This window comes from Diaphorina citri, unplaced genomic scaffold, assembly GCF_000475195.1.
Source record: "Diaphorina citri unplaced genomic scaffold, Diaci psyllid genome assembly version 1.1 scaffold780, whole genome shotgun sequence".
In the NCBI taxonomy this organism is placed as follows: Eukaryota; Metazoa; Arthropoda; class Insecta; order Hemiptera; family Psyllidae; genus Diaphorina; species Diaphorina citri.
In genome coordinates this window covers 32,726-53,394 of record NW_007378213.1, presented here as the reverse complement: position 1 = coordinate 53,394, position 20,669 = coordinate 32,726, and the positions used below count along the sequence as shown (strand labels likewise).

The 20,669-nt window shown below is 38.1% G+C and overlaps 1 protein-coding gene across 1 annotated transcript; it reads left to right on the top strand.

The window, feature by feature from the left end:
- Positions 1-225: 225 nt before the first annotated feature.
- Positions 226-17,982, top strand: LOC113468584 (the record flags this gene model as incomplete). The annotated part of the gene is given in 13 exon segments (XM_026825603.1): positions 226-432; positions 3,982-4,275; positions 5,357-5,502; positions 6,243-6,396; positions 7,066-7,119; positions 8,436-8,468; positions 8,865-9,010; positions 9,536-9,788; positions 10,301-10,477; positions 10,527-10,627; positions 11,787-11,982; positions 12,857-13,107; positions 17,550-17,982. Coding segments are annotated over 13 exon segments (2,130 nt in total), but the record flags the coding sequence as incomplete, so codon positions are not given.
- Between the last annotated feature and the right edge of the window lie 2,687 nt (positions 17,983-20,669).

The window sequence follows — 20,669 nt, the reverse complement described above, 5'->3', positions numbered from 1 at the left end:
GCCATTACAATACACATTAGGGCCTGACAGCTCCTGCTGTGACGTCACACACGGGGTGCGCATGCGCCAAAATTTACGTCGAAAGTTCCCACGTCTTCAGTCCTGATGGAGTCACGAGTCAAAGGGCGTGTTTGAAGTGTCAATACATTAAATATGTGAAGCTGTGTCCATGTGTGCACACATAGTCGACGGTGTGAATCTATGTTGTCGAGGCAGTGTGGACGGTTGCTGTCGACATCGATTGACGGCCGTCGACGGCCGCGCAAAAACCTGAGCTTCATCATCGTCATCTTGTTCTTCGTTATATTCTGTGTGATCGTCCTGACGGAGATTCTAGTCATGGAGGATCGGAATAAGAAACCCCTGGCCTTCTTTACGTCACAACATAGGCGGTCGGTGCTGGATTATGACGAGAGACAGGTGGTTTATGAGGTAAGAGGGAGGTGGACACATTTGGGCCCGTGCCCCTAACACATTTTTTATAATAAGTTACATAGGTAATTTATAATTTTGTAAAAATAAAATAACTCTCAACGTTGCTTAATTTTAAAGATAGGTACAAATTTTTATATTATTGTAAATAAATAAAAAAGATATTAGACTCAATTAAGAAAAAGTTTTCTCTCTTCTTCTTCTTCTTCTTCTTCTTCTTCTTCTTCTTCTTCAGCTCTTTTTTCCCCCCCTTTAACCCTTTTTGACGGCCAAACTAAGTAAGTCCCCACCCCCTAAAATGGGCCACCAGATTCCAGAACTATCAGGCCACGGGATCACATTCCAGAGTTCCGGGTTCGATCCCCAAAAATACAAACAAACTGTCGGAAGCCCAATCGAGTGATTGAGTTGCGGAACCCTATATCAGGAAGCTCGACACTTTAGTATTCCAACATCCTATATCAGATCAGGGCAAGAAACCCAATAATAGAGTTCTTCCACCGTATCGGAAGTCTCCTAAAACTTGTGGCACCCTATCACTGTCTAAGAATAAGATCAGCCCTGTACAAGATAAGAACAGCCCTATCTCAGATAAGAACAGCCCCTGTCTAAGAATAAGATCAGCCCTGTCTAAGATAAGAACAGCCGTATCTCAGATAAGAACAGCCCCTGTCTGTTGCGTTTGATGTGTCAATGAATTATAAATGAGAGCTTCCCTATCTGTCTGCGGTAAAAGCATGGCCATTACAATACACATTAGGGCCTGACAGCTCCTGCTGTGACGTCACACACGGGTGCGCATGCGCCAAACTTTACGTCGAAAGTTCCCACGTCTTCAGTCCTGATGGAGTCACGAGTCAAAGGGCGTGTTTTAAGTTTCAATACATTAAATATGTGAAGCTGTGTTCATGGACACAGTGTCCATTTGTGCACACATAGTCGACGGTGTGAATCTATGTTGTCGAGGCAGTGTGGACGGTTGCTGTCGACATCGATTGACGGCCGTAGAGTATGTGTGGACACAGCTCTAAATTCGGACATCAATTTAGTGTTGTGCTGCTTCTCGTCCATCTGATGACATAGGCGGAACTTTATGTGCATACCTACATAGTACATACCCACCCAATCACCTATCCTTCTTTGAAAAATAAATAAAATAAACTGGATAATTTATGTTGAAAAAAGGTTTTCCGGTTCTGAAGAGGTCCAAATGGCGTGGGTGTGTGAATAGACAAGTTTAATAATAGGGTATCCTAGGTACAGACAAAACAACATACCTTTACATAATAAAAGTCTAACAAGTAGGTATTTCACATACCAATAAGCATACCTTTATGTAATGTTAAGTCTAACAAGTATTTTCCATACCTATATATTTTTTATTATATATTTTTTCATTTAATAAGCATCTACGGGTATTTACCTACCTATGTTTACATAAATAGGGGTTTAAAGCTCATTTTCGTTCTATTCTTATTCTATTTATAGCATGATTATGTGGGCGGATTTTATCCTAAACAGATAAGGTTCGTTCTCGGAACGGCTGGCTTTCTCCTATCCTGTTTTCCTTCTTGCTTCGCTTAAGGGACGATAAAAAAAGGGCAATCTGATGGGCTAAATCAACCAGATTCTCAGATTGTACAAAGTTATCAGATAATACTATAAAGATTATAAAAGTTAATCGTAGTTTATTCTCCGAGTATGGAGAAAGCCAGCCGTTCCGAGAACGAACCTTATCTGTTTAGGATAAAATCCGCCCACATAATCATGCTATAAATAGAATAAGAATAGAACGAAAATGAGCTTTAAACCCCTATTTATGTAAACATAGGTAGGTAAATACCCGTAGATGCTTATTAAATAAAAGATATATGGAAAATACTTGTTAGACTTAACATTACGTAAAGGTATGCTTATTTGTATGTGAAATACCTACTTGTTAGACTTTTATTATGTAAAGGTATGTTTATTTGTCTGTACCTAGGATACCCTATTATTAAACTTGTCTATTCACACACCCACACCATTTGGACCTCTTCAGAACCGGAAAACCTTTTTTCAACATAAATTATCCAGTTTATTTTATTTATTTTTCAAAGAAGGATAGGTGATTGGGTGGGTATGTACTATGTAGGTATGCACATAAAGTTCCGCCTATGTCATCAGATGGACGAGAAGCAGCACAACACTAAATTGATGTCCGAATTTAGAGCTGTGTCCACACATACTCTACGGCCGTCAATCGATGTCGACAGCAACCGTCCACACTGCCTCGACAACATAGATTCACACCGTCGACTATGTGTGCACACATGGACACAGCTTCACATATTTAATGTATTGACACTTCAAACACGCCCTTTGACTCGTGACTCCATCAGGACTGAAGACGTGGGAACTTTCGACGTAAATTTTGGCGCATGCGCACCCCGTGTGTGACGTCACAGCAGGAGCTGTCAGGCCCTAATGTGTATTGTAATGGCCATGCTTTTACCGCAGACAGATAGGGAAGCTCTCATTTATAATTCATTGACACATCAAACGCAACAGACAGGGGCTGTTCTTATCTGAGATACGGCTGTTCTTATCTTAGACAGGGCTGTTCTTATTCTTAGACAGTCGATTGGGCTGCCGACATTCTAGTTTGTTTGTATTTTTGGGGATCGAACCCGGAACTCTGGAATGTGATCCCGTGGCCTGATAGTTCTGGAATCTGGTGGCCCATTTTAGGGGGTGGGGACTTACTTAGTTTGGCCGTCAAAAAGGGTTAAATGGGGGGGAAAAAAGAGCTGAAGAAGAAGAGAAAAAAAACTTTTTCTTAATTGAGTCTAATATCTTTTTTATTTATTTACAATAATATAAAAATTATAATGAATTTAATAATAGTTAATTCAAATAAAATAAAATAAAGAAAAAAAATTGTAATTTAATAATATCGCCGAATTAATTAACTGGTAAAAAATATAAATAGACAGTTCGTTCCAAATCACAACTACTGGCTAGTGTGGAGGCGGTGTATCGCCGGTATGAGAGGCAGTGTGGACTTGACGTTTTCTGATCTTGGTTCTTCTTTTAGGGTAGTTTGGGTACCCCTTCTACATCTGGTAAAGGCCCGTTCCAATCCTTCGTGAGTTTCATCCGATTTTCCCCCCGAATGTCCTGTAGGCAATGTAATTTAAATGGGAGTTCCCACTACACACGACACAATTTATATTGGGAATAAAGGGAGAACGGGCTCGTCTTGATTTTAAATCATTACATGAAAGTAAAATCAAAAAATCAAATCAAGAATGATAATAAACTGAATATTAAACAAATTAGGTAGGTACATAGGTATTCAATTCAATTTATTTTATTGTACAAAATTACCCGAGGGTGTTTACAATTTGGCTTAAAATCTACATCTAAACTACATAGAGGGGGGGTATATATGTGATATTTCAGAGTTGAACACTCGAATCCGTGTAATGTAGGTTCTACGTACTCTTGGATAGGACAGTAAAAATGGACTTACCTCTATAACGGAAAAATAACGGCTTTTGACGTTCAAATCTCTCCATAACCGGCCTTGTCCGGCCAGGCTCCGGCTCCGGCATTGCGCGGCTCCGGTCCAAGATGGCGGCCCGACACGGGCGCGATCTGTTGAGCAAACGGGAGAAGCGCAACCGTGAGCGCAAAAACCTGAGCTTCATCATCGTCATCTTGTTCTTCGTTATATTCTGTGTGATCGTCCTGACGGAGATTCTAGTCATGGAGGATAGGAATAAGAAACCTCTGGCCTTCTTTACGTCACAACATAGGCGGTCGGTGCTGGATTATGACGAGAGACAGGTGGTTTATGAGGTAAGCGGGAGGTGGACACATTTGGGCCCGTGCCCCCAACACTTTTTTTATAATAAATTACATAGGTAATTTATAATTTTGTAAAAATAAAATAACTCTCAACGTAGCTTAATTTTAAAGATAGGTACATTTGTATCATGTTTTAAGAGGACACAGTGCGGCATTTGTGTGTTATTTCCAGTAAAATCTGGTTTCTGGAGACTCTGGAGAGAGTTATGGAACGTGCTGCTGTCCTAAAACCTAGAACCTAGACGGAGATTTTCCCCAATGGGTAGAAAATTAGAAATTATATAATGTAGGTACGTCTATAATAATTTTTTTGTTCAAAAGAAAAAGTGAAAGTCCTTTTTAGTTTTATTTCGTCTACAAGATCATCACAGTTCGAGATGACTTGAAATCTTGAAAAAGTTACTCATTCATTGCTGAAATGGACTTGGTGAGATTATCTAAGTTCGGAGTGATATTTTTCCGGGTAGAAACCAGATACAATTCGGGTAAAACCCAGATAAAATCCGGATAGAAACGAGTATATACAATCCGAAAGTTAACCTTAGTGGTGTAGTGGTTAGTACCGTGGACTTTGGTGGTTTGAGTCTAAGTCAAGTCATACTTATCAGGTGTACCTGTTGGGTCTACCTGATAGTGTGTGTGTGTGTGTGTGTGTGTGTGCTCATCAGGTATCAGAGGTAGACCCGACAGACAGACCTTTTCAGCCGTACCTGTCAGGTCTACCTGATAGTGTGTGTGCTCACCAGGTATAAAGTGTACTTGATAATGGTTGACTTCAGAGTTGACTGCTCTGTTGTGTGCTCGCGTGGAAATGCGGGTTCGTGGTGTATTTGGAACTTTTAGAAAACCACCACCAGCAGAACAGACTATGTATATGCTCGTGCTATATCAGTTAGGCTGTTAGGGGTTGCTGTATCTACATTAATTGGGGGCTGGTATGAAAGGGAGTAAAGGACTTTTCAGTCCTATCCCAGCAGGGATAAACAAGGTATATTCTATTCCTTCTGATACAGTTCTTCGATCTAATTACTGGTTTATTAATTTGATCCGAAATACAAATCTCTATTTTCAGGATGCAGAGTTGTACAAGGACATAGTAGACTCATCCCGTCTACACACCAATGGCAAATCTAGTGCTTCCAATTCACAAAGTGTACTTCCTACCCGGGACAACCTAACTGCCTTGGACGCTGTATGGCAGACCGTACCCGGTACTAGGTGAGATTGAACCCTGAGACCCGGGTTCGACTCCCGCGAAATCCTAGATATGATAGAAACCGCCGTTCCGAGAACGACAAAGTTTGCCCCGGGCGGAAATCAAACTAGATATGATTCGTAGAAGCTCAACCCGTCCTTTGGGGCTGACCAGCCCCTACACCTAAGCCTCAGTTTGGGCTTTTTGTGTGTGTAGATATGATAGAAACAGCCGTTCCGAGAACGACAAAGTTCGCCCCGGGCGGAAATCAAGCCAGCGACCTAGAGAAGGTAGTCGGGCTTCATTCCAAGCTAATAGGACAGACAGTTTGAAGTTTATCTCATCAACTCACCTCGAAGTTTCAGATGAACGAAGAATAACATCAGTGGTAGGTGTTTTTATCGGAAAAAAAACTGATAAACATAGCACCTAGGTAATGTACTGATGACGTTTATAAAATATGTACACTATGGTTTTAGTTTTGCAAACAGTAAAGCATGCCAAAAGTTCAATTCAGTGTCGAATCCCATGTGGGGTAGAACCCGGGTATAATCGGGATAGAATCCGCGTTATCCCATCCTATCCTCTTTTCTACCTGGATTCTGCCCGGATAGAATCCCGTTTTGGTTACTTTTGTAACGTTGTTACATCAGTCCCCTTCTATCTAAATCTAACCTTAGTAGCTACAGTTTCCTCTGCCAAAGCTCTTCAAAAAAATAAATAAATAAAATAATTTCTCATTAATTTTGTTTTTCATTTTCAGATTTAAGTTTTACGTTTACTCCGCTCACTATGACGACCGGAAATCCAAGGTGATTCGAGTGATAGGGGCTTCCAAAACCAGAGCTACGGAGAAAGTATGGTGTCGCTATTGGTATGGGGATAACTCGTCCAAAATAATCACCGCTAAAACCAAGGTAGGTGCAGGATTTATAAAAGTACATCATGCAATTAAAGTCACTACGTTTTTCTAAAACTTTGTGGATTCACGACTTAATCACCCTATCCTTCTGTGCTGGAACCTTTTATTCAAATCAGAAAAGAAAAGTCCTAATATTTTTTTTTTCTTTACTCTTAATAAATAGATTTATGAAAACCGAGAGAAGGCGGACAGGATAGGAGAAATCCAGCCGTTCCAAGAACGAACCTAGTCTGTTTAGGATAAAGTCCACCCCGGACGGCAATCGCACCGCTTAGTGCTTACAAGGTAGTCCAGCTACCCTTCAGTCCAACTAGGCTTTCGGTGATCCTTGTACATTCTTCGTCGCCTTTCTTCGTACTCAACCTTTGCTATTTCTTTAGCAAAGGAAATTTCAGGCTGGGATTCTCCTTGATAAAAGTCCTCCATCCACCAGGGCCATATTTATGGGGGCGAGGGGGCCCGGGTTACACCCTCGAACTCAAGTTTATTCTTTACTGTATAGGCCAGACTCCGAAATTTGGAGCATTCACCCAGCCCACGTCTGAACATCAATGTTTGGACTCTCGGGTTCCCCCTCGAAATCCTGGATACGGCCCTGGATACGGCCCTGCCATCCATTCCATCTGATGTGATCCTTCTAATTTATTTCCTGGAATAATTCCAGGTGATTCGTGAGCGGTCGGTGCTGGATTATGACGAGAGACAGGTGGTTTATGAGGTAAGAGGGAGGTGGACACATTTGGGCCCGTGCCCTAACACTTTTTTTACTTTCTATTATTTTATAATAAATTACATAGGTATATAATAAATTACATAGGTAATTTATAATTTTGTAAAAATAAAATAACTCTCAACGTTGCTTCATTTTAAAGATAGGTACATCGTATCCGATTATGTAAATGGTTTTGTAGGTTAATACGGTTCCTCTTTAAATTTTGGTCCCTCCGGCCCAGAAGCCTTTTTCTGAGTACGCTCTACAGTTTTGGGCTTTTTTTCTGGATGGGTTCTACAGCTCTGGCCCTTCCTTCTGATTGGGTTTTTGGGTCTTCCTTCTGGATTACCTTGGCTTAAAGTGGGGAGAGTTTCCACATATCTACCTAATTATCTGCTCTGTTGTGTGCTCGCGTGGAAATGCGGGTTCGTGGTGTATTTGGAACTTTTAGAAAACCACCACCAGCAGAACAGACTATGTATATGCTCGTGCTATATCAGTTAGGCTGTTAGGGGTTGCTGTATCTACATTAATTGGGGGCTGGTATGAAAGGGAGTAAAGGACTTTTCAGTCCTATCCCAGCAGGGATAAACAAGGTATATTCTATTCCTTCTGATACAGTTCTTCGATCTAATTACTGGTTTATTAATTTGATCCGAAATACAAATCTCTATTTTCAGGATGCAGAGTTGTACAAGGACATAGTAGACTCATCCCGTCTACACCTATCCTGTCTTCCTTCTCTCTTCGATTTCGGGACGATAAGACCATAGCAGTTACAGTTCCCTTTGTCAAACCTCTTAAAAAAAAAGATAGGTACATCGTATCCGATTATGTCGATGGTTTTGTAGGTTAATACGGTACCTCTTTAAATTTTGGTCCCTCCGGCCCAGGAGCCTTTTTCTGAGTACGCTCTAGCTCTACAGTTTTGGACTTTTTTTCTGGATGGGTTCTACAGTTCTGGACCTTCCTTCTGATTGGGTTTTTGGGTCTTCCTTCTGGATTACCTTGGCTTAAAGTGGGGAGAGTAATCTGCTCTGTTTTGTGCTCGCATGGAAATGCGGGTTCGTGGTGTATTTGGAACTTTTAGAAAACCACCACCAGCAGAACAGACTATGTATATGCTCGTGCTATATCAGTTAGGGGTTGCTGTATCTACATTAATTTTATTGGGGGCTGGTATGAAAGGGGGTAAAGGACTTTTCAGTCCTATCCCAGCAGGGATAAACAAGGTATGTTCTATTCCTTCTGATACAGTTCTTCGATCTACGAGTAATTACTGGTTTATTGATTTGATCCGAAATACAAATCTCTATTTTCAGGATGCAGAGTTGTACAAGGACATAGTAGACTCCGCTCGTCTACATAAAAAAAAAAAAAAAAAAAACAAAAAAAACAAAAAAAAAAACAAAGATAGCTACATCGTATCCGATTATGTCGATGGTTTTGTAGGTTAATACGGTACCTCTTTAAATTTTGGTCCCTTCGGCCCAGGAGCCTTTTTCTGAGTACGCTCTACAGTTTTGGACTTTTTTTCTGGATGGGTTCTACAGCTCTGGACCTTCCTTCTGATTGGGTTTTTGGGTCTTCCTTCTGGGTTACCTTGGCTTGGTTAGACTGCGGGGGTAAAGGGACTTTTCAGTCCTATCCCAGCAGGGATAAACAAGGTATATTCTATTCCTTCTGATACAGTTCTTCGATCTAATTACTGATTTATTGATTTGATCCGAAATACAAATCTCTATTTTCAGGATGCAGAGTTATACAAGGACATAGTAGACTCCGCTCGTCTACATACCAATGGCAAATCCAGTGCTTCCAATTCACAAAGTGTACTTCCTACCCGGGACAACCTAACTGCCTTGGACGCTGTATGGCAGACCGTACCCGGTACTAGGTGAGATTGAACCCTGAGACCCGGGTTCGACTCCCGCGAAATCCTAGATATTGTGTGTGTGTGTGTGTGTGTGTGTGTGTGTGTGTGTGTGTGTGTGTGTGTGTGTGTGTGTGTGTGTGTGTGTGTGTGTGTGTGCGTGCTCATCAGGTATCAGAGGTAGACCCGACAGACGGACCTTTTCAGCCGTACCTGTCAGGTCTACCTGACAGTGTGTGTGCTCACCAGGTATCAAGTGTACCTGATAATGGCTGGTCCGGGTAGAAACCAGATACAATTCGGGTAAAACCCAGATAAAATCCGGATAGAAACGAGTATATACAATCCGAAAGTTAACCTTAGTCGTGTAGTGGTTAGTACCGTGGACTCAGGTGTACCTGTTGGGTCTACCTGATAGTGTGTGTGTGTGCTCATCAGGTATCAGAGGTAGACCCGACAGACGGACCTTTTCAGCCGTACCTGTCAGGTCTACCTGATAGTGTGTGTGCTCACCAGGTATCAAGTGTACCTGATAATGGTTGGCTTCAGAGTTCAAATAAAATGTCACAACTTCCGATCATGTTTCAGCTGGCTAAGCAAACACCTGTCTACACATAGCATCGGGTCCTACTCGTTCCAGAACGCCTTCTTCTACCTCCAGTGGCCCAATGACGATAGTATCCGTTCCTGGAACCGGTTCGAGACCGGTCTGGTCTCCATCGCCAAGACCAAACGGAAGGCCAAGCTGCATCCACACAAGCAAAGGTCGAAGTATATCATACGGCCGGAGTTCGTTGTGGAGGTGGGCCCTAACACTTTTTTTACTTTCTATTATTTTATAATAAATTACATAGGTATATAATAAATTACATAGGTAATTTATAATTTTGTAAAAATAAAATAACTCTCAACGTTGCTTCATTTTAAAGATAGGTACATCGTATCCGATTATGTAAATGGTTTTGTAGGTTAATACGGTTCCTCTTTAAATTTTGGTCCCTCCGGCCCAGAAGCCTTTTTCTGAGTACGCTCTACAGTTTTGGGCTTTTTTTCTGGATGGGTTCTACAGCTCTGGCCCTTCCTTCTGATTGGGTTTTTGGGTCTTCCTTCTGGATTACCTTGGCTTAAAGTGGGGAGAGTTTCCACATATCTACCTAATTATCTGCTCTGTTGTGTGCTCGCGTGGAAATGCACAAATTTTTGTCGATGGTGGGATTCGAACCCGGACCTTCTGCATGGCAAGCAAGCGCGTTACCACTGGACCAACCGTGCCCCCATTGATTTAAGTTTAATTATTAACCCAATGTATGCTCATTTCCCCCCCCCCCAGGTATTCTGCATCACTACCGTATTTGTGAGTTCGGGGGGAATGATTGTATCAAGCAGAAATATGTCGAGGATCGCACAGCGCATCGCTACAAATCACAACTACTGGCCAGTGTGGAGGCGGTGTATCGCCGGTATGAACGGCAGTGTGGACTTGACGTTTTCTGATCTTGGTTCTTCTTTTAGGGTAGTTTGGGTACCCGGTATTTGTGAGTTCGGGGGGAATGATTGTATCAAGCAGAAATATGTCGAGGATCGCACAGCGCATCGCTACAAATCACAACTACTGGCTAGTGTGGAGGCGGTGTATCGCCGGTATGAGAGGCAGTGTGGACTTGACGTTTTCTGATCTTGGTTCTTCTTTTAGGGTAGTTTGGGTACCCCTTCTACATCTGGTAAAGGCCCGTTCCAATCCTTCGTGAGTTCCATCCGATTTTTCCCCCGAATGTCCTGTGGGTACCCGTTCTACATCTGGTAAAGGCCCGTTCCAATCCTTCGTGAGTTTCATCCGATTTTTCCCCCGAATGTCCTGTAGGCAATGTAATTTAAATGAGAGTTCCCACTACACACGACACAATTTTTTTTTCCCGAACGACAGAAAATGGCCTTGTAGGCAATGTAATAAATAAGGGTGTAAACTACTACACACGACACGATTTTTTTTCCGAACAAGTGGGAACGGGCCTATAATTTTCCAACATTCGTGTATCCCGGGCCTTATTCGGTAAGAATCGGTTAACCCGGGCCTTTTTTAAACACAAAATACACGAGTCACAAAATCTCTACGTCCGACAAACCTAATATGTGACGATAGCACGTTTTTAGTCCGTCCTTCCTTTATTATTACAATAGTAATAAAAAGGTCTAAGGGACGGACTATTGTATTCGCTTCGGTGTCGTCTGTCTGTCCCCATCCCCATAGAAGGACTTATCCAAACCTAGTCGACCTATATATCAAATTAAAGGTCTTTTTACCAGGAACACGAAAATGGTGGTGCAAATTTTGTCCAGAAAACCATAGAGATGGCCCACTGAAGAGTTCTACTATTCAAAATCAACGAAAAAAATCAAGAGAATAAAATTTATTCACTTCAGTAAGTAAAAAAAAAAAACACACTTTCATTAAATCTGAAGATTCAAAACACCTGATGATTGTTGAAACTCATCCTCTGTCCTGTGGATTTGAACACAACACTGCCCGCCTCTCTGTCTATCGTTCACAAGCTTCGTCTTCCCATTAGAAATCATCTCCTTGTACGAAACAATCGACTGGATGCTCAGACGGACTCGGATTCTAATTTCTATTCTAATCCGAACTCTAATCATAATTCTAATCCAAATAGTGCTTATTATAATCCGAATAATCATAATTCTAATCCGAATAGCCCTTATTCTAATGCACGAACTCTAATCATAATTCTAATCCAAATAGTGCTTATTATAATCCGAATAATCATAATTCTAATCCGAATAGCCCTTATTCTAATGCGAATAATCATAATCCTAACGCGAACAGTCCTTATTCTAATGTAAATAATCCCCATTATGGTCCTAATTCTAATTTCATTCCTAATTCCTATTCTAATGCGAATAATCCTTATTCTAATAAGAAGCCGAGGGAGGAAACTATGGTTGTGTGCGTGAAACCGTTGCATTTCACGTACGACAAGGTAAGTTCTGATAATGTTTCTGGTCTAATACACATAAATCCTTATTCTGATCAGAACAATTTCTTTTGTTTTGATAAATGGAACTGTAAGACCTATGAACTCAAAGCGAGAAAGTTTTAGATAACACTTTAGTCGATCATTTAAGACCGGTTTTAGCGTCACCTATGTTAAGCTACGCGCTACGCCGAGAAAGGCCAATAAATGGATGGGTGATTTAAACATTATATTGGGAATAAAGGGAGAACGGGCTCTAGTTTTGATTTTAAATCATTACATGAAAGTAAAATCAAGAAATCAAATCAAGAATGATAATAAACTGAATATTAAACAAATAAGGTAGGTACATAGGTATTCTTTCTTTAACCACGATCGAATAAACTATACGCTAAAAAATTCCCGGAGGGACGGGCCCAGCTTGTTTTTTGTAAAAAAAAGGGGTTTGATAGTTACTTACTTACTTACTTTCCGTTTCCGGAACCACCTTAGTTTAATAGAGGGAACTGTAACTGCTAAGGTCTTATCGTCCCGAAACTAGGTATCGAGTCGGAAAAAAACATTAACTTTTATATGTAGATTTTAGATACTTTCTATGCAAAGTGTAATAGAAGGTAAAAAATATGTGATATATTTTCTATTTTACGAGTATACCCATTATGTGCTTTTTACTGTTATTTTATGCTAATGGTTCAGTGTTACTGAAAAGGAAATAATGCTATAAGTCTATCACATCGTAAAGCCCGACAACCTTGTATTTTCTAATTCCCGGGGACACAATCGGGGGGAGTTTTTCTTTCTTATCACATCGTAAAGCCCGACAACCTTGTATTTTCTAATTCCCGGGGACACAATCGGGGGGAGTTTTTCTTTCTCCAAGAGGTTTGATTTCATCCTCTGTCCTGTGGATTTGAACACAACACTGCCCGCCTCTCTGTCTATCGTTCACAAGCTTCGTCTTCCCATTAGAAATCATCTTCTTGTACGAAACAACCGACTGGACGCTCAGACGGACTCGGATTCTAATTTCTATTCTAATCCGAACTCTAATCATAATTCTAATCCAAATAGTCCTTATTATAATCCGAATAATCACAATTCTAATCCGAATAGTCCTTATTCTAATGCGAGGTTTGATAGAGGGAACTGTAACTGCTATGGTCTTATCTTCTCGAAATTGAAGCAAGAAGTAAGACAGGATAGGAGAAAGCCCAGCCTTTTTGAGAACGAACATTATCTGATCAGGATAAAATTCACCCCGGGCGGGAATCGAACCCGCGGCCTGTGGTCCTGGCCATAAGAGGAAACGTTGTACCTAGGTATGTAAAATGATCAAATCTGAAACATGTATAAAAACACCGTGAAAATAAAAATTTCATGCCAATCTTTTTTAATTATAAATGATTTTTTTAATTAATTTACAGATGATATTCAATTCGTATTTATATTTTACAATAGTTTCATGTACAAATTAAATTACTAATAAAAAATAAACACTGTTGATAATTCACTTAAAAAAAAGAAGTTAATTATTAAAAACAAGAAATTATCTAAAGTAAACAATATTAAATGAATCCCAGGCGATTTTCACACCTGTCACCTGAATCAAATGTATTTCCTTTGGGAATTCCCTCTCTTTTAAAGCTCCTTTCCCCTATTCTTCCTATGTGGTTTAGTACAGGCGCTAACACGCCGAAATAGGGGAAAAATGATATATATATATTTTTTATTGTACATAATTACAATAAAAAAAATATATATAGGGGAAAAATGATATATATATATTTTTTATTGTACATTAATTACAATAAAAAAATATATAGAAACGAGCTTCAGAAGAGGGGAAATTGCGGAAGGAAAATACGGCTAAAACCTTTCACTAAGGCTGGAGTGTCCCTTAGCTAGAGATGTTAGTAAACTAGAGATGTTTAAAGAGTGAGTGAGTTATGAAAAAGAACTACTCTTTTCAGTGAACTACTCAGTCAATGAGTCAGATTCTAAAACATGTTACTCACTCTTCAACTCCCTACAGGTAGGGATCTGGAGTTTGGATCTGACTCAGTGAGCGAGTCGTTCTTTTTTATGACTCACTCATTTTTTTTCACATCTCTAATGGAAAACCAGCTTTACAAATGAAGGTTCATCATTGTGAAAATATAAGGCTTCAAAAGCTGAAAATATTTAGCTAGAGATGTTAGTAAACTAGAGATGTTTAAAGAGTGAGTGAGTTATGAAAAAGAACTACTCTTTTCAGTGAACCACTCAGTCAATGAGTCAGATTCTAAAACATGTAACTCACTCTTCAACTCCCTACAGGTAGGGATCTGGAGGTAGGATCTGACTCAGTGAGCGAGTCGTTCACTGAAAAGAGTAGTTCTTTTCTATGACTCACTCATTTTTTTTTACATCTCTAATGGAAAACCAGCCTTACAAATGAAGGTTCATCATTGTGAAAATATAAGGCTTCAAAAGCTGAAAATATGCAGATTTATTTTTATTTATTATTTCAATTCGTATTTATATTTTACAATAGTTTCATGTACAAATTAAATTACTAATAAAAAATAAACACTGTTGATAATTCACTTAAAAAAGAAGTTAATTATTAAAAACAAGAAATTATCTAAAGTAAACAATATTAAATGAATCCCAGGCGATTTTCACATCTGTGACCTGAATCAAATGTATTTCCTTTGGGAATTTCCTCTCTTTTAAAGCTCCTTTCCCCTATTCTTCCTATGTGGTTTAGTACAGGCGCTAACACGCCGAAATAGGGTAAAAATAAGATATATATATTTTTTTATTTACATAATTACAATAAAAAAATATATAGAAACGAGCTTCAGAAGAGGGGAAATTGCGGAAGGAAAATACGGCTAAAACCTTTTACTAAGGCTGGAGTGTCCCTTAACTAGAGATGTTAGTAAACTAGAGATGTTTAAAGAGTGAGTGAGTTATGAAAAAGAACTACTCTTTTCAGTGAACTACTCAGTCAATGAGTCAGATTCTAAAACATGTAATTCACTCTTCAACTCCCTACAGGTAGGGATCTGGAGTTAGGATCTGACTCAGTGAGCGAGTCGTTCACTGAAAAGAGTAGTTCTTTTCTATGACTCACTCATTTTTTTTTTCACATCTCTAATGGAAAACCAGCCTTACAAATGAAGGTTCATTGTGAAAATATAAGGCTTCAAAAGCTGAAAATATGCAGATTTATGGACAGTGAACATGCAAGGGGTTAATTGGAATCAAATTGGATAGCTTAGCTGTGGACAGTGAACACGCAAGGGGTTAATTGGAATCAATTTGGATAGCTTAGCTGTGGACATTGAACATGCAAGGGGTTAATTGGAATCAAATTGGATAGCTTAGCTGTGGACAGTGAACATGCAAGGGGTTAATTGGAATCAAATTGGATAGCTTAGCTGTGGACAGTGAACACGCAAGGGGTTAATTGGAATCAATTTCATTGTGAAAATATAAGGCTTCAAAAGCTGAAAATATGCAGATTTATTTTTTTATGTACACAAAAAACGTTTTCCTCTTTTTCTAAATCCATACTACAATAATAAAATATTCATTATCAATTTAAATAATTAATGATTAGAATAGTGTTTCGAGACCATTTTTTATTAAAATTACTAATTCCTAATTTCAAACTATCGAGATGGAAGTTCTTCTCCCTTGGAGTCAAATTTTCAATGGATCACTGAAGTAGAATCTAAAGAAATTTCCCTTGCTAAAGAAATAGTAGAGGGTGAGTGCGAAGGGCATCCACTCGTAAAATCTGTAGCCAAAACCAAATGTCAGCCCAAAGCAATCACCCTAGTCAGGGCTGATTGAGAGGCTGACGAAAAACGCCGACCCCGTCCGTACACGGGAAAAGGCGAAGAAACGTAAAATTTGTAGCCAAAACCAAATGTCAGCCCAAAGCGATCACCCTAGTCAGGGCTGATTGAGAGGCTGACGAAAAACGCCGACCCTGTCTGTACACGGGAAAAGGCGAAGAAAAAGAAGAAGACTGAAGCAGAATCTATTATTGACTTACTAATGACAATATGGCGGAGGGAGAGAACTTCAAAACTTACAACCTACGCCTAAACCTAACTAATCAAATGGTAATCAAAAAATATCCTTTGAGTGAATTTATTAGACGCACGATTACTTCAAAACTTACAACCTACGCCTAAACCTAACTAATCAAATGGTAATCAAAAAATATCCTTTGAGTGAATTTATTAGACGCACGATCATTGCAATAACGTGCTACATGTAAGGCTTTTATTCAGTTTTAATTATAATTTTTTGTTTCTTTAATAAGAAAATCCACAAAGGACAAATAAGGCAAAAGAGTTGAAAAATAGCAATTGGAAGGTTTTATTCATTTCAAGAAGGGCTTAAATACGAAAAGCGGGTTTAAGACCCGTCGCATATAAGAAGCGTAGTTGCGCGACTTTTAATAGCGCGTAGTCGTCGCTTGGAAAAACAAACCTATGAAAATGATAGAGACCCTCTGTAGACTAGGACTCCTTTGTATTCTATTCATTAGGAATCTTTTATAATAGAGACTCTCTATCATTTTCATAGGTGTGGTTTTTCATTTTCATTTCAAGAAGGGCTTAAATACGAAAAGCGGGTTTAAGACCCGTCGCATATAAGAAGCGTAGTTGCGCGACTTTTAATAGCGCGTAGTCGCTTGGAAAAACAAACCTATGAAAATGATAGAGATCCTCTGTAGACTAGGACTCCTTTGTATTCTATTCATTAGGAATCTTTTATAATAGAGACTCTCTATCATTTTCATAGATTTGGTTTTTCAAGCGACTACGCGCTACTGAAAGTCGCGCGACTATGCTCTCAATGTCCGGCGGGCCTTCTAAAGAGCTTCAAGTTTTTGAGTTTCATTGTAAATCTTCACCTTTTCTTTTATAAAGCCTTGCAATTTTTTCCCCACTCGGACTGACTTCATTTCCCCGGAAAATTCGGTCAGCCATAGGTGTTGTCCAATGTGAAAGTTCCTATTCCGCGGGACGCTAACCCAACAGACTAGTACAATTGTACACTTTTTGTCTGATTTAATTTTAACAATTATTCTATGAAAGACGAAAAAAAAGTTCAATTTAATTTCATATTTTATTAATGTTTAAGAATAAAATTAAATATTTAGTTTATTGATAAACAATCAGTTTTAAGGACCGAAACACAGGTACATGTTAAAATGCATGTTGGTCTTCCAATCATGTCAACATGAACCAGTAGTTCCGGGCCTTGAATAAGGCCGCACACAAACGGCCCAGACAAAATTTAAATAACTAAAAAAAACAAGCCAGATATTTTTCTCATTTTTTACATTTCATAGAACTTCAATTAAACCTAGTAAATAAAATCAGTAAATAAATTAAAGAATTTTATAGTATATAAAAAATACAATACATACATTCAAATACCTCAATATCAGTGTAACAAAATATAGGGGGATATGCTATTTACAAGTAACAACGTTTAAAATACAAGTTCAATGGTGTTACAAATTTTGCAATTCATATTGTGAAAATATTGTACATTAAACATAGTGTCAACCTTACAAACTAGTCAAATTTAACAAGGGGCATTAAAAAAAGTATGTTTAAATATTGTAGCATTAAAATCGTTTTTTTATGTAACTTAAAATATTCGTTTTTAAAATTCTAATAAAGCCCGATTCCCACGTTTAGTGCAAGTCACTGACCTTTTTTTTTCATGTGGGAAGTGTTCACACTTGCCATTCAAGTTTTTTTTTTGTATTATTATTATTATTTTTATTCATGGGTTAAACTAACGCCTGTAAAATAATTGACTTCAACGGATAGTGGAAATCAGGCTTAAAGCAAATAAATTTGTTTGATAAATTAGACATAAGGCATTTTAACAAGAGATCTAAACTACCCTAAACACCAGACTTAAAGGGAGAAAATAACCAAAACCAATGAATTATGAATCAAGAAGGATGAATTATGAATTTGTTTTAAAAAAATGTTAAAATAAGAATTGCATCCGTATTATTTATTTCTAACCCTTTTCACCAAAAGTTCATTAGTCACCAAGACCACAATCCGAGTTTAAGGGCCACATTTATGAACGAAAGTTTAAGGGCCATATTTATGAACGCACCAAAAGTTCATTAGTCACCAAGACCACAATCCGAGTTTAAGGGCCATATTTATGAACAAAAGTTCAAGGGGGCCATATTTATGAACACAGGTTTAAGGGCAATATTTATGAACAAAAGTTCCACCAAAAGTTCATTAGTCACCAAGACCACAATCCGAGTTTAAGGGCCATATTTATGAACAAAAGTTCAAGGGCCATATTTATGAACAAAAGTTCAAGGGCTATGTTTATGAACACAGGTTTAAGGGCAATATTTATGAACAAAAGTTCAAGGGCTATATATTTATGAAGAAAAGGGCTATATTTATGAACAAAATACTGTCTTTCAAGCTGCACTGAAGCAATTCTAACCATCTGATTGGCTAAAATTTAGTCTGTCTTGAAAGCGAGATCTTCTGTTCATAAAATGGGGTGTTATTCTTAGATTGGTTGATTTCAATATTTTCAGCCCAGAAAAAATAACTTTAACTGTCAATTTTCACATTTGTAAACAAACTCTTTTTTTAGCCAATCAAATTGCTTAATCCAAGAGTGTTAAACCAAGTAGTTCAAGGGCCATATTTATGAACACAGGTTTAAGGGCAATATTTATGAACAAAAGTTCAAGGGCTATATATTTATGAACAAAATACTGTCTTTCAAGCTGCACTGAAGCAATTCTAAACATCTGATTGGCTAAAATTTAGTCTGTCTTGAAAGCGAGATCTTCTGTTCATAAAATGGGGTGTTATTCTTGGGTTGGTTGATTTCAATATTTTTAGCCCAGAAAAAATGACTTTAACTGTCAATTTTCACATTTGTAAACAACATCAAGGGCTATATTTATGAACAAAATACTGTCTTTCAAGCTGCACTGAAGCAATTCTAACCATCTGATTGGCTAAAATTTAGTCTGTCTTCGTGCGCCTAGATCTTCTGTTCATAAAATGGGGTGTTATTCTTGGATTGGTTGATTTCAATATTTTTGGCCCAGAAAAAAATGACTTTAACTGTCAATTTTCACATTTGTAAACAACATCTTTTTAGCCAATCAAATTGCTTAATCCAAGAGCGTTAAACCAAGTTTAAATTCACATTGTGGTCCCGACCATCAAACGCCTCTATTCATACCCGTTTTAACCTAAAACTTACAACTATTAAAATTTCATCTTCTTTTCTTTTTACATTAGACTAAACAAACACCAAAAACACAACCAACACGAAATAAATCTAAAAACAAATTTGAAGGGAAAAAACTAATAGAGCCATATTTCATTGTCCTTGGAAAAAAAAACAAAGTTACTGTCGCGTCTTTGGACCATACCGGGATGGCATACCAAATTTCATCGCTCTACGACGAACCGTTCTTGAGATATTTTGAATACAAAACACCTAACGCGGCGCGGGTTCGATTCTCGCCCCGGGAATAACTTTATCCCGGTACAATAATAAAACATGGCTTTTTATTGCCTTGTCGGAGGGTTCAACTAAAAGCAAGGGTTTCAATGTTTTGACACTAAAAACTGACCATCGAAAATTTGACCCGATTACATTACTTTCCTTCCTATAGGATAAGGAAAGTAAAAATTAATCTAGAGTTTAGTATTATACTAAGGCGATCAAAAGGAAGATACTAAAGTGAGCGTAATAATTAAAAAGATAAATGGTGGATTTCATCAATGACTTAATAATGAAAGAGTCCACTAATGGGAGAATTTTTAATGAACCAAAAAGGATTTTTTAATGGTTTTTAAAAACCTCTCTATTTTCGGATCATTAAAAACTCCTTTTTGGATTATCAAAAACTCCTTTTTGGATGAATCAAAATTCTCTCATTAGTGAAATCTCTCATTAAGTCATTGGTGAAATCAACTATAAAAATGTAATAGTATTTCTAATCTCTCTAGGTCTACAGTGTTCAAAGATAGATAGACTGTAGACCTGGTGATTAGTATCATCAGGTAGTATGAACATAGCAATACACTTATCTAAAACGAAAGCCGAATAGTTATAAATATTAGGAAGCTCACAATTTGAGAAATATATCAATGAGTTGTTCAGAGGTAAACATTTTATATCCTTAAATATGTATCTTGTATAATCAAGGGGTCCCATTGCATGAATGACAATGAAGAGCCCTGTGTTCAAGATAAATCATAAAAAATTGGATTATCAAAAACTCCTTTTTGGATGATTCAAAATTCTCCCATTAGTGAAATCTCTCATTAAGTCATTGGTGAAATCAACTATAAAAATGTAATATTATTTCTAATCTCTCAAGTCTACAGTGTTCAAAGATAGAAAGACTGTAGACCTGGTGATTAGTATCATCAGGTAGTATGAACATAGCAATACACTTATCTAAAACGAAAGCAGAATAGTTATACATATTAGGAAGCTCACAATTTGAGAAATTATATCAATGAGTTGTTCAGAGGTAAACATTTTATATCTTTTTTTTTTTCAAATAAGGCGCCTTAACATTTTAATGAATGTCGTTCGCGCCGTTTTTATATCCTTAAATAATTATGTATGTTGTATAATTAAGGGGTCCCATTGCATGA